This window comes from Helianthus annuus, chromosome 8 (genome assembly GCF_002127325.2).
Source record: "Helianthus annuus cultivar XRQ/B chromosome 8, HanXRQr2.0-SUNRISE, whole genome shotgun sequence".
NCBI classification, from domain to species: Eukaryota; Viridiplantae; Streptophyta; class Magnoliopsida; order Asterales; family Asteraceae; genus Helianthus; species Helianthus annuus.
The window spans coordinates 165,748,452-165,761,179 of NC_035440.2; the positions used below are offsets into that span (position 1 = coordinate 165,748,452).

The 12,728-nt window shown below is 36.0% G+C and overlaps 1 protein-coding gene across 1 annotated transcript; it reads left to right on the plus strand.

Annotated features, from left to right (window-relative positions):
• The first annotated feature begins 2,808 nt into the window (after positions 1-2,808).
• Positions 2,809-8,263, plus strand: LOC110870688 (ATP-dependent DNA helicase pif1-like). The gene is made up of 3 exons (XM_022119864.1): positions 2,809-2,936; positions 6,296-6,516; positions 6,603-8,263. The coding sequence occupies exons 1-3, from the start codon at positions 2,809-2,811 to the stop codon at positions 8,261-8,263; spliced, it is 2,010 nt and encodes a 669-aa protein (XP_021975556.1).
• The last annotated feature ends 4,465 nt before the right edge of the window (positions 8,264-12,728 follow it).

Consider the following 12,728-nt stretch of genomic DNA (forward strand, 5'->3'; position numbering starts at 1 on the left):
TACGGTTCTTACAAAACTCCGTCGCCCAACTTTCTCCGTAGACAGGGACATAAGCCGTCGGCTCTTTTGTGAATTTTGGGGACCGTCGCCGACGACGCATCTATCCGTCGCCGACGGTGCGTGTAAAATCAACCGACGCTGATTTGAGTTTGAGCAGGGGATCGAACTCTAACCCTCTTTAAAACCGCCACAACCAAGTAAAGAAAGAAAACAAACGTGATTCAAGTTAATTTCTGAATTGAAAGCCCTATCATAACCATTCACTGCAAATTTCATAAACCCAAGTCAGTCCACACGTTACTTTCTCTCTCCCACATCCTTCATCTTCCCCAACTCACCTCCAAGAACCCTAATTCTTCTCTTCTCCATAACTCTCTCAAATCTCCACCAAATCGCTTGATTCTTGAGTCTATCTTGAGTGATTTTCAGAGAAGAACAAAACCCCCATAACCAAATTCACCAATTCTTGCTCGATTGCAAGATTTCTGGACGTGTGTTCTAGGGTTTGGAAGAGTGTTCATTCAACTTCTTGTTTTTTACACTTTTCTTTGGTTATTCTTGTCAATCTTCACTAAAGGTATGAATTTCCACTCAATTTATGCATGATTTTCATATGTGTTGTGATTTCTTCCGAAATTTTAGACTTATTGTTTAAGATTAGGTTGTTTATCATAATGTAGGATGTTTGAGCATGAATTCAAGGGTGTTTGCTTGATTTGGGTGGGGTTTGAGCATGCTTAGTTTTAGTGATGTGATTACACTAAGATTTTGGCATGATTGAACATAGTAGTGATGTTGAACATTGTTGAACCATGATTTTTTATTGAAAAATCTTAGGATTAAACGTGTTAGTCAATATAGATGATAAAATGAGCGACTTTGGAAGTTTAAAAAGGCGATTTTACATCTAAAATTGGATTGTACTAATTGTTGAAGGTTGGAATGTGCTAATTATTCAAAGTTTGAGATTGTTGAAGGTTGGAATGTACTAATTGTTGTTATCTTTGTCTTGTGATTGTAGCCATGTTTCGTGGGAGCAAGAAGGCAAAGACCTCCGGTCAAGGGTCATCTTCGGGAGCCGGTTCGGGCTCCGGGGTATGTCAAAGACGTTGGGAACAACTTAGTAATGTAGAAGAAGGCGATGGTCAACTTGAATGACAAAATTGGGCTTGGGAAGAGGCTAAGAATAGTGGGTCGGCTTCGGCATGGAAGGAAGAGAAAACAAAGGCTCTTTCTAGACACAATAATAAGAGGTTGGAAGCCAAGATGTGGAAGATGAAAATGGTTACGGGCATTTCAAAACCCCTACCCGACAGGGCGGTTTGTGAACGTACGGTGGATGTTGAAGAGTTTAGGAAGATTGGTATAGTGCAAAGGTTCGAGAAACTCGGTTGGGAGCGAGTGATTGATTGGTGTGATGACATCACCAATCGGGTATACTTGGGGGCAGTTTGTGAGTGGCTATCCACTCTTCGTTTTGAACACTCCGATAGACCAGCTCATAGGTGGAAGTTGATTGGGAACATTGGGAAAAATCAAATGGTTATGTCCTTCGAGCACATGAATGCTATAGCGAGGTTTGACTCGCTTGGGGTCGACGCGTATGATTATTATGGGTATGATCAGTTTTTGGACAACAAGAGAAATGATGCTGACCAAGTGACTCTCTTGGAGGATACATTACCCGGTTCTGGGGGTGCAGGTAACGCAAGGCCAGATATGTCTCTGATGGGAAAGATATTGCAAGGTATCTCGTTGGAGAACATTATGGTACGGTTTGGAGACCGTGGAACGGTGAAGGCACCCGACTGTCGGGTGGTGCATGCATTGTTATATGGGACGCCCAAGCTCTCGTGGCGTCAAATTGTTATGATTAACACATGGGATACACGGGAATCGTTTAAACGCAAAATGATTCCTTACCCAAGATTGATCAGCGCCATGATTCTCCAACAAAATGCATTACCTCAAGACTCACTATGGGTATCCAAACCCATTGATCAATTCAACTTCGCCTCTATGAGGCGACATTGGAACATAACTGTGAAACCTTTTGGGCATTTGCACACGGTTGAAGATGAGCAAGGGGATAGTTATCGGTTCAACGACAAAGAGGGTGATGAAGAAGGTGAGGAAGAAGGGGGCGATGAGGAGATGCCCGATGTTGAGGAGGACATTGATCCTTCCGGTCCACGGGGGCCGAGGCGTAGGTACCGGAAAAAGCATAGGGAAATCTCTGCCAATGTGGCAGATTTTGTGAATCAAAGACAAATACCGTCGTATCGGTTGTGGAACCGTGGGGATCAAGCGATCTACGACAATGTGTCGGCGGGTATTGGTGAAGCAAGAGAGTACCATGCTAGTCGGAAAGAATGGGAAGAGGCGCAAGGGGCGTACTCACAACAACAATGGGGTTTTCAATCATCCTTTCGAGAGAGGGTGGAAAAACAGTTGGAGGAACAGCAGCTGCAATATGCGATGCAACAATCACAAATGGAACGCATGATACAGCTGCAAGAAGAGGAAAGGGCCCGCAGACAAGCGTGGGAGGAAGAGGATGCTAGGCTCCGGAATGCACAGGCAGAGTTGGACCAACGCCGATGGGGGGCAATGGCTTTCTCCAATCAGATGGCGATTAATAATTTCAAGGTACTCCATGACCAAGAACGCCATCAACGAGATTATCAAGTCGGGCTTCCATATGCTGAACATTCGGGGTGGACCGATTACCCCAACCTTCCTCATCCGTGAGGGCCCTCCGATCCAATCCCTCACTGGCCCGAAGCAGTCGGCTCGAGTTTCGTTCCGATGCCGTACCAGCCGCCACCCCAACAAGAGTCAAGCCTGCTGGATAACTATAGGGATATGTTTGAGGCCCTTACTGGTTATCCGTACCAGCCGAACCCGCCAGTGAACCCTAATGAGAGATATCAGCGGTAGAGGCGAGGTACGTTTTTGTTGTTGTTGTTGTATATTATTAGTTTATTTTCTTCTTTTTTTTCTCGTTTTGATTATTTAAATTATTGCCTAGTTAAATGAACTTTGTGGGTGTGTTCCCTATATAACCCTCACGAGACCTCTCGTCCTCCCAAGCTATTGGGAGGTTTAAAAGGGCTTGTTGCATAAGCTAAATGCAACCGTGATTCCTACGAAAGTGAGTTAGGTTTATTGTTGTTGTAAAATATTTTCCACAAAAAATCGAAGTGAGATAATGCATGGCTTGGTAATGTGTTCATAAAAATGGTAGAACTAAGTAACTAACAAATTTTGATGGTTGTGAGAAGCGTGCTTCTACACAAGGATTAGAATTTGTAGGTATAACGGGTTCGAGGGACAACCACTTTTATGAAGAGACGAAGGATATGAGCATCAAGCAATAACAATCAGGTGCATGTGTTTCTTTTTACTTTGATTGGTAGTTTAGAATAAGTGGATTGTAATATGTATTTTAATTTCCGGGGTGAAAAGTTGGGAAGGTTAGTCGTGTCACATCCCTTGTGCGTTGCTAAAACTCTAGTTCTTACACATTGAGGACAATATGTACTTCAAGTGTGGGGATGGGGGAGTAGTAAAAATTTTCGATTTTGACCCGTTCATTTAAACACTACACATTGAGGACAATGTTTACCTCAAGTGTGGGGATGGGGGAAAATTTCAAAAATTTTTCAAAAATGTCTTGTTTTCAAAGCAATCTCAAAAGCACAAGTAATCAAGTCAACGAGGGATGTCACAACCCATTTGGTCTTTTGTCATGGTCAAGCTCAAATTAATAAGCATAACGGGTATTTAGCGGGTGGTTATTTGGGAATAATTCGCCTAAGGAACTAACAATGAATGATACCACATATCATACCCTTATACGTGAGGTTTGAGCCACTTATATATCATAGATTCACATTTACATGTTTCTTTGTTTGAGTGGGCCGTTAGTCGCGTATTGTAGAACTTGCAACTTTTGATACGTTTGAGACTATAGACCAAATACAAGCACGAGAATGATTGAGGCATTAGGTAAACCTTTTTCTCTTTAAACCATTTTTCTATCCTTACCCGAACAAACTCCTTAGTTGCCCATTTTGAGCCTAAACCTTTCGTTTGACCACCCTATAGCCCATAAACCTTAAACCTTTTCTTTTTAACCCCGTGTGATGAAAATTCGATTATAGGAGCTTAAGTTTGTATAGTTGTTATGAAAAAAAAATGTGTGAAAAAGAATTGAAAATTGTTGAAGAAGAACACAAAAAGAAGCGTTAGTAGTTATCGAATAAAAGGGTGAAAGATTATTGCCCATAGTGGATGTTTATAGTTTGCTTTTGTTTAGGATAGTCTTTTGTAATAAAAAGTCGAATTTTCACCACTTTAGCCACTTTAAAAAATATCCTATTTCCTACCCTTCGCCTAGCCCCGTTACAACCCCTCAAAGACCTTTTGACTTGTGCTTAGTAATTGTGTTCGATAGTGGAGAATGATTGAGTTGCAAGCCTATGCGGGTACGTGTTCTAATCGGTTTTGAGCGATTAATTGTTGAAATGCTACTACATTATACATGTTAGCAAATTTTAAGCCGAGTGGAGAGCACATTGTGAGGGATATGCAGGAGTTGTTAGTTTTACAAGCGGGTTAATCTTGGGTAACCATTTGTGTATCTAAAAGCACGTTACCATTAAATACATTGAATATGGCAAAGAGTTTGAACTTTAGCATGACATTAGACCTTAACCTTTGTCTAGGGAATGGGATGTATATTCGTTGTGCGACCCACGTGAAAGTGAAAAACAGATTTGCTTGAGGGCAAGCAAAAGACAAGTGTGGGGATGTGATACGTGGTTGAAAACCGGTGCTTGTAATTGTTTAATTTGATGTTTTTACACAAGTTTTAGTTTCGAATTGCCTACTCTTGATTAGATTTGTGTTTTGCAGGTCTACCGGAGTTTAAGGAGCTTTTCGGGAGCTTTACGAGTCATCGGAGCGAAAACGGGACCATCGGGAAGCGACACGGGTCAACCAGAAGCAAGGAACGCGAAAAACAGAAAACCCAACATCTGGGCACCGTCGCCGACGGTTTGCACATATGACCGTCGCCAATATTAGTCCGTAGGCAGCAACATAGCCCGTCGGCTATTCCCAAGAAATCACACACCGTCGCCGACGGTGATGAAGTCCGTCGGCGACGGCCCTCGGATATCGCTGCGCGGCCATTGCATGGTTTGGGTCAAATAATCGAATGAAAGGGTGTGGTTGGTCATCAATTCGGGAGTTACACTTTTGGAGGTTTTTGAACCTTGTTTTTGGAGCCTTCTTCACCAACTATCATCTACCCATTCAATTATCATCACTATAATCAATCGGAATCATCCACAATCACCAATCGATACAAACCCTAATCATAACCATCAATCCTTCCACCCATTATTCTGCACCAAACCTTCAACATCCATCATTGCTCCATCCAATCAAGCTTCAAAGATGAATCCTTCCGTGTTCCAAACATCCGGTGATCAAGCTTCTTCAACCATGAGCGGCTAATCATCTCGGTTTCACCCCGGTGTAGGTAGTTGTTAATTCTAGGGTTTCGAATTGTTCTTGTTTTAACTTAGTGACAATTTGTATTTGGTTTTTGAAACTTTTGACAATAGTATTACATTTGTTACGAATTCGTGAATTGTCGAGCGATGTTAAAAGTTATGACTTTGCGAAACGGTGATATGTAATTGTACATTGTCATTGTTAGGATTTACTTGTGTTGATTACAAAGTGTCTTTTTGTCCGTTCTTCGGAGCGTTGATAGTTAGTAGCACCTAAGTCACGGTACACTAAATCCGTTAATCAAATGCATTTGAGTTGAAACTAGAACTTGTAGAAATCCTAGGTTAATAATTACCGAAACCGGGCGTGATTCCTTTTATTATTATTGTTCTAGCAACCGTTTTTCTCGCAATCGTTAAGTAGTAATTGTTAAGTAAGTAATTCAATTTTAGTAGTCCAAATTCACATCTTTCTTCTAAACAAAAATACAAAAATATTTGGCAAGCTTCATAATTGTGACAATTGTTTATAATTTATTCGAATCCATACACAAACCACATACTCTTCGTGGATCGACCCCTTACGACCACTAACACATTGTTAAGGGTAATTTGGGCTTATAAATATTATCTTTGACCGGAGCGCGACACTCCGATCATCCGTCTACCGGTGAAGCGTACTATTTAAGAATTCTTCTTAACAAAGTTAAAGGACCAACATCGTTTGATGATATTAAAACAGTTAATGGTCGAGTGTACGATACTTTTAGAGATGCTTGCTATGCGCTTGGTTTGTTGGATGACGACTCGGAGTACATTGAGGCCATCAAAGAAGCAAATATATCAGGTAGTGCAGGTTATATTCGCAATTTATTCGCCACCATGTTACTGTCAAGCACATTATCTAGACCTGAAGTTGTCTGGGAAAGCACATGGAAGTATATGACAGATGATTTTTTGTACAGATTCTCAAAGTATCATCGTGTTTCAGGTAAAATTATAAATTTCATATTATGTTTTTGTGACAGTTATAATAAATTTACCATTAAATTTTTATGTGGTTTTGATTTTTCACAGGTTTATCAATTCCTGATGAGCAACTAAAGAACTATGTTTTATGCGAAATCGAGAAGCTTTTAACTCGGAATAATTCATCGCTTCGAAGATTTTTATCAATGCCTTACCCGGATACTTCATCTTTAGATAACTTTCGCTGCCGATTGATTAACGAAGAGCTTGCTTATGACAGAACAGAGTTACAAAATGTTTATCAAGGTCAGGTGAATTTGTTAACGGATGAACAACGTGCAGTATATGAAGAAATTATGAACGCAGTTCATGGAGACAATGGAGGAGTATTTTTTGTTTACGGTTATGGCGGGACCGGTAAAACATTTTTATGGAAAACATTGTCTGCTGCAATTAGGTCAAAAGGTGAGATTGTATTAAACGTTGCATCTAGCGGAATTGCATCATTGCCGTTGGAGGGAGGAAGAACGGCTCATTCTAGGTTTCATATACCTTTGAATCTTAATGAGGATTCTGTTTGTCATATCAAACCAGACGATGATGTAGCTAAATTACTACAGCAGACCAAACTCATTATATGGGATGAAGCTCCTATGGTTCATAAACATGCATTTGAGGCTTTGGATAGAACTATGCATGACATTTTCAATATATCTAATCCATCCAGGTCTGATGTTTTATTTGGAGGAAATGTAATTGTATTTGGTGGTGATTTTAGGCAAATACTACCTGTTGTTCGAAACGGTGGACGTCAAGAAATTGTGAATGCCTCATTATGTTCTTCTTATCTGTGGAGTAAGTGTAAGTTGTTGACGTTATCTAGAAACATGAGGTTAACTGTTGGAAGACCATCATCTGAAGTTGAAGAGATCAGTAATTTTGCAAAATGGTTGTTGGACGTTGGTGAGGGAAATGTTGGTAGTTCCAATGATGGAGAAGCAATAATTGAAATACCACCTGAGCTTTTAATTGATAGCATATCTGATCCAATTTCTAGCCTGATTGATTTTGTTTATCCGTCAATCTTGGAGAATTACAATGATCGTAATTACTTTAGTACCAGAGCTATACTTGCGCCTAAGAATGAGGTTGTTCACGAGATTAACGACAGATTATTGGCAGTTTTCCCTGGTGAAGAAAAAGAGTATCTTAGTTCTGACAGTCTATGCCCTACTGAAGATGGCAATGTTGATCAGCAAAAAATATACTCCCCCGACGTGCTCAATGGTCTTAAAGTGTCTGGTTTACCAAATCATAGGTTAGTGCTTAAAGTTGGTGTTCCAGTAATGTTGTTGCGAAATATTGACCAACGAAATGGTTTGTGTAACGGTACAAGGTTAAAGGTCACAAAACTTTACAGCCGTGTTATTGAAGCTGAGATAATTTCTGGTGGAAATATTGGTTCTCGGACATTCATACCTAGAATGAATTTGGTACCTTCGGACCGAAAGATTCCTTTTGCATTTCAAAGGAGGCAATTTCCAATAACTGTATGTTTTGCAATGACGATTAACAAAAGCCAGGGACAGTCGCTATCTAAGGTTGGGTTGTACCTAAGACAACCAGTTTTCACACATGGTCAATTGTACGTAGCTTTATCCAGGGTTACAAGACGAGATGGAATCAAGTTACTAATACTTGACAATGATGGCAGGCCTACAAATAAAACAACCAATGTTGTATATAAAGAGATATTCAATGGATTGTGAGTTTTTTATGTTTGTCATTTTTTTTATCTTACTTCACGTTCTTTGTATCATTTTTGATTATATGCGAAGAAACATATAACGAAGTATTTACGCATTAAAGTATATTCACGTTCTTATGTATTATTGAATCAATAGTTATTTCTGGTAATAATATTGGGACAAGAACTTTTATTCCAAGGATCCATCTTTCTCCGTCCGACAAACGAATTACTTTCAAATTATATAAAGTAACCGATTCACATATAAACAACAATAACTTATTATGTTAATATATATACATACACATTATTAATCAACAACCTTTTATAGATGATACCAACGTTACTTACATTCCAAAATATGGTTTTTTTTTTCATGATATAAAACTAATTGTCTTTAAGGTTAACCACTTATTACATGTCCATAACAAAAGTAAACATAACATCATAACCACTGATTACATGTCCAAAACAAAAGTAAACATAACATAAGTAGCATAATATAGTCCTGATTTCGAGTACGCAAAAACCTTCTTCATTAGCTTATACATTTACCTTTCAACCTGCAGTAACTTCATCTACGTCTGATAAGATCAGCAGATTTCCTGTGCTTATGAATTTGAAATGCATTTTGTCACCCAGACGAAGCCCATTCTCTTTCATGGACATTGGCCAACCTTCGATTGCATACCTCACATCATCTCCATTCTTTTGGCGCCTAACATTCATATCGATTGTTTTTCCCTTCATGTTCCTCACTTTTAACACATGCACTTTGTTTTTTAATCCGCCAATTCTTACAACATTAGCAGGCAATTTCTGCATGAATATGATAATTAACAATTAAACCAGCCTTATGAATGTTATAGTCTTACCGTTTATCAATTAGTGTTGAAAAAACATACCATTCTGTTACCTCCCTTCTGTGTAAATTCATAGTTACCATCTTTATCAACAGAATTCTTCCTTGCAACACGTTTTGGTGCAACATCTAATATCTTCAATTTACTACCAGATATCCTTCTAATGTCTTTTTCCTAATTATTACAGAAACACATAATGTTTAAAATAAAATATGTATTATATATTTTAATCTGTTTCAGTTAATCATAAATAAATGTTGTTATACGTACCAACCGACTGCGTGTTCTTTTTCCAACGGTTGAAACGGTTTGCATTTCCACTTCTGTTCCGCATATCAGCGCCCTACCGTCGTCTGCCTTACAATATCCCTCAATATGTTTTCCTTTTTTGTTAACCTGTTTACACAACTTCTTATTTTAGACATCAATAACCAAGAAGTAAAAAATAAATATGGCTATACATATTAAAAGTACTACTCATGTATTATTATGATTGAAATTGTTGCATCTTCTTTTGGCAGTTGGTTTATCTCTTCTCTCATCACACTCTTTGTTTCCACGTTCGAGACTTCTTCTCCACCAACGTTCTTACTCACCTCATCTTTCATACCACTTTCATTCATCTATTTATCATACATTGATACTTAGTAAAATCCCAAAAGCTTATTCTAATGTATATTTATCTACATAAATGGATGCTTATAACCTCACACATAAACAGATCAACTGAATCATCGTCTTCACAGAAAGGCTGTCATACAATAACATACGTAAGTAAGTCGGATTTTGTACTAAACTCTTATAATTTAGTATAAAATACTTACAAAGTCAACGTTTTTGTAGTATGTGTCTTTAGGTATTTCCAGCACAGATTCATCATCACTTTCTCCTTTGATGTTCACATCTAACTCAACTCCTCTACGATATATCTTTATCTCAAATGTGGCGTTGTCAGTTTTCGTCAACAACAGTAAATCATCCTCTTCTATTCCAAAATCATGAAATAACTTCGGACAACCTTTTGTAAAAACATAGTTATCATTTATTTTTTCCGTCTCAACTTTCCAACTATGACCTGCTGCATTTATGTTGTAACAGTCGTTCACTGGTACGTACGAGTAACATTTTGTGACATAAGCTTCTGGAAGCACCTGAAAAGTAATGTAACAGTTTATTGATATATATTTATGTAAATCATTTATATTTCAAGTTTGACAAAATAAAAAATCATGAAGAAATAATATTATACTTACTATTATCTTTAAAATGTTGTAACGATTGAATGTGACAAAAGATTCATCACATATGTTTTCATCAAAGCAACTGATTTCCATACTTTTGTCCTCCATTATCCTTAATCGCAATATTGTCCTTTTTGTCAAATCAAGATCCCTTACTACATTACTCCACTCGTCGGTTATAATGGATTCACCACTTACACTTCTTAGAGAAACTGGCCAACTTCTACGAGTTTCATGAGTTATCATTACTTTTCTCCTTTGCCAATATTCTCCATATACATTCTTAACAAAATGAATTGGCAGCACCTGCGGTTAAATTTAGGTTTTACATAAATTTTAATACAATTTATATATATTAGTTTGTAAGCATTATACATACAAGTTTTAACGAGGATGGCTCTTCTAAGATTGCAATGCATGAAGGACTCATTTTTTAAACCTGCATAATACCAACATATGGTATAAACATGTAGTGTTGAACTTCAATCGATACATATATGTTCATATCAATAAGAAAATAACATTTTAAACACATTTTGACACATTTTGCTGATACAATGACTATATACAACATACATATAAACCACACTAAAGCAACTTTTATCTGATCATTATATTTATATAGAATATTACAAATAATTAAATGTGTCAATTATTTTTTACCAAAAATTATCCTTTTATAGTGTTTCATATGAGTTAAATATAATCTTACTTTGAATACAATTCAACAAACATAATTCCTGATCATAAATGTAAAATGATAATCATATCTATTCAATCATCCCAATCACATTATTAACTAACAATTTTTTTTCATAACAATATTATCACAATCTATCAACCAAATCAAAGTATTAACCGAAATTATATACACTCAAACACATGCAATACATATACTCTTTCATAAATACATATAACTTTCAGAGCTTTCAATTTAACAAAAACCTAACTCTGATTTCACGTATAATTCTTGATTAATTGTTGGATATAAACAGAATTCGTGAGTTCTTTGTAATACGGATGATAAATTTAGTTGGTAAATCAAAGTAACAATCTTCTTTCAACTGATCGGAGATGAAGTCGGAAGTTACCTTTACTAATTCTTTGAACCGGCGATGATGTTTCTTGAAGATTGTGAAGAAGGTAAGGTGGTTTTGCAGAACTTAATATGATATATTTGTAATGATGATTTTTTACTTAAATGTTATTCTTATTTTTATTTTCCGTAAATCTTTAATAAAATAACATTCAAATGGACGGTAATTTTTGGTAACAAAGATTTACTTTTATATATTTTACTCAAACTATTTAAATAGATATTGTTATGTTTATTTTAGGATATAATTTTTTTTATTAGATGTTTAATATTTTTACAAGTAATTGTAAATATATTTATAAATATAGTAAGGTACAACTGATTGTTTTTTTAATTGGTCTAAAACGTATTCGAAATTATTTGTTACGAAACTCCAGCAACCATAATTGTTAGAGTAACATATTTTAAATTTATATTGAACATCCGGAAATCATATTTCATACATACACATCATGGATCCACTTTTTTTACATTAGTTGTACCATGAATTTGTTTTTTCTTTCTATATTTTAAATTCAAATTGATATGATAACAATGTTCATTGTTTTGAAAAAGTAAGAAACATATCATTGTTCAACATCGCAACATTCGCGTGTTTTATCTATAGGCATCATTGATCATAATATTCTGTGGTACTAACTTTACGTTTATGTAAATTAAAATACATCATAATATTCGAACGAAGCTGTAACAAAGTATTTACGTGTCAAAATATAATTTATTTGTTGTTTAGCCACCCGTGTATTACACGGGTACTTAGACTAGTATGTTTATAAACGATTATGGTAACTATATATAAAACAATTGATAATGTATTAACTACATTCCTTAAATACATTACTTTACATTTATAATTAAATTGAATTTAAAAATCAACAAAAAATTGAATGTTATGTTTTTAGAAATATATATTGGGTATTATATTTTTAGTATTATAATTTATTTAAAAAACGGATTGTATTTTTTTGATTATGTATTATTTAAAAAACGTAAAATGTTGTTATATTATTAGAATAAAATACTTTATAAAGCCTGATTAATATATACGTAAATAATAAATCATACGTTTTAAAAATAATGTACATTTCACAAAATGATATTAGCTATTATAGTTTAAGTAACAATATAAATAATCAATTGATATATTATTACAATCATAGTTAGCAAATAGAATAATGATGACATATATTGTCACACCCCAACCGATGGCGGAAACATCGGGATGAGACGAACAAATTGCTCAAAACAACATAACACTAATTGTGACAATATAATTTAAATTCAATT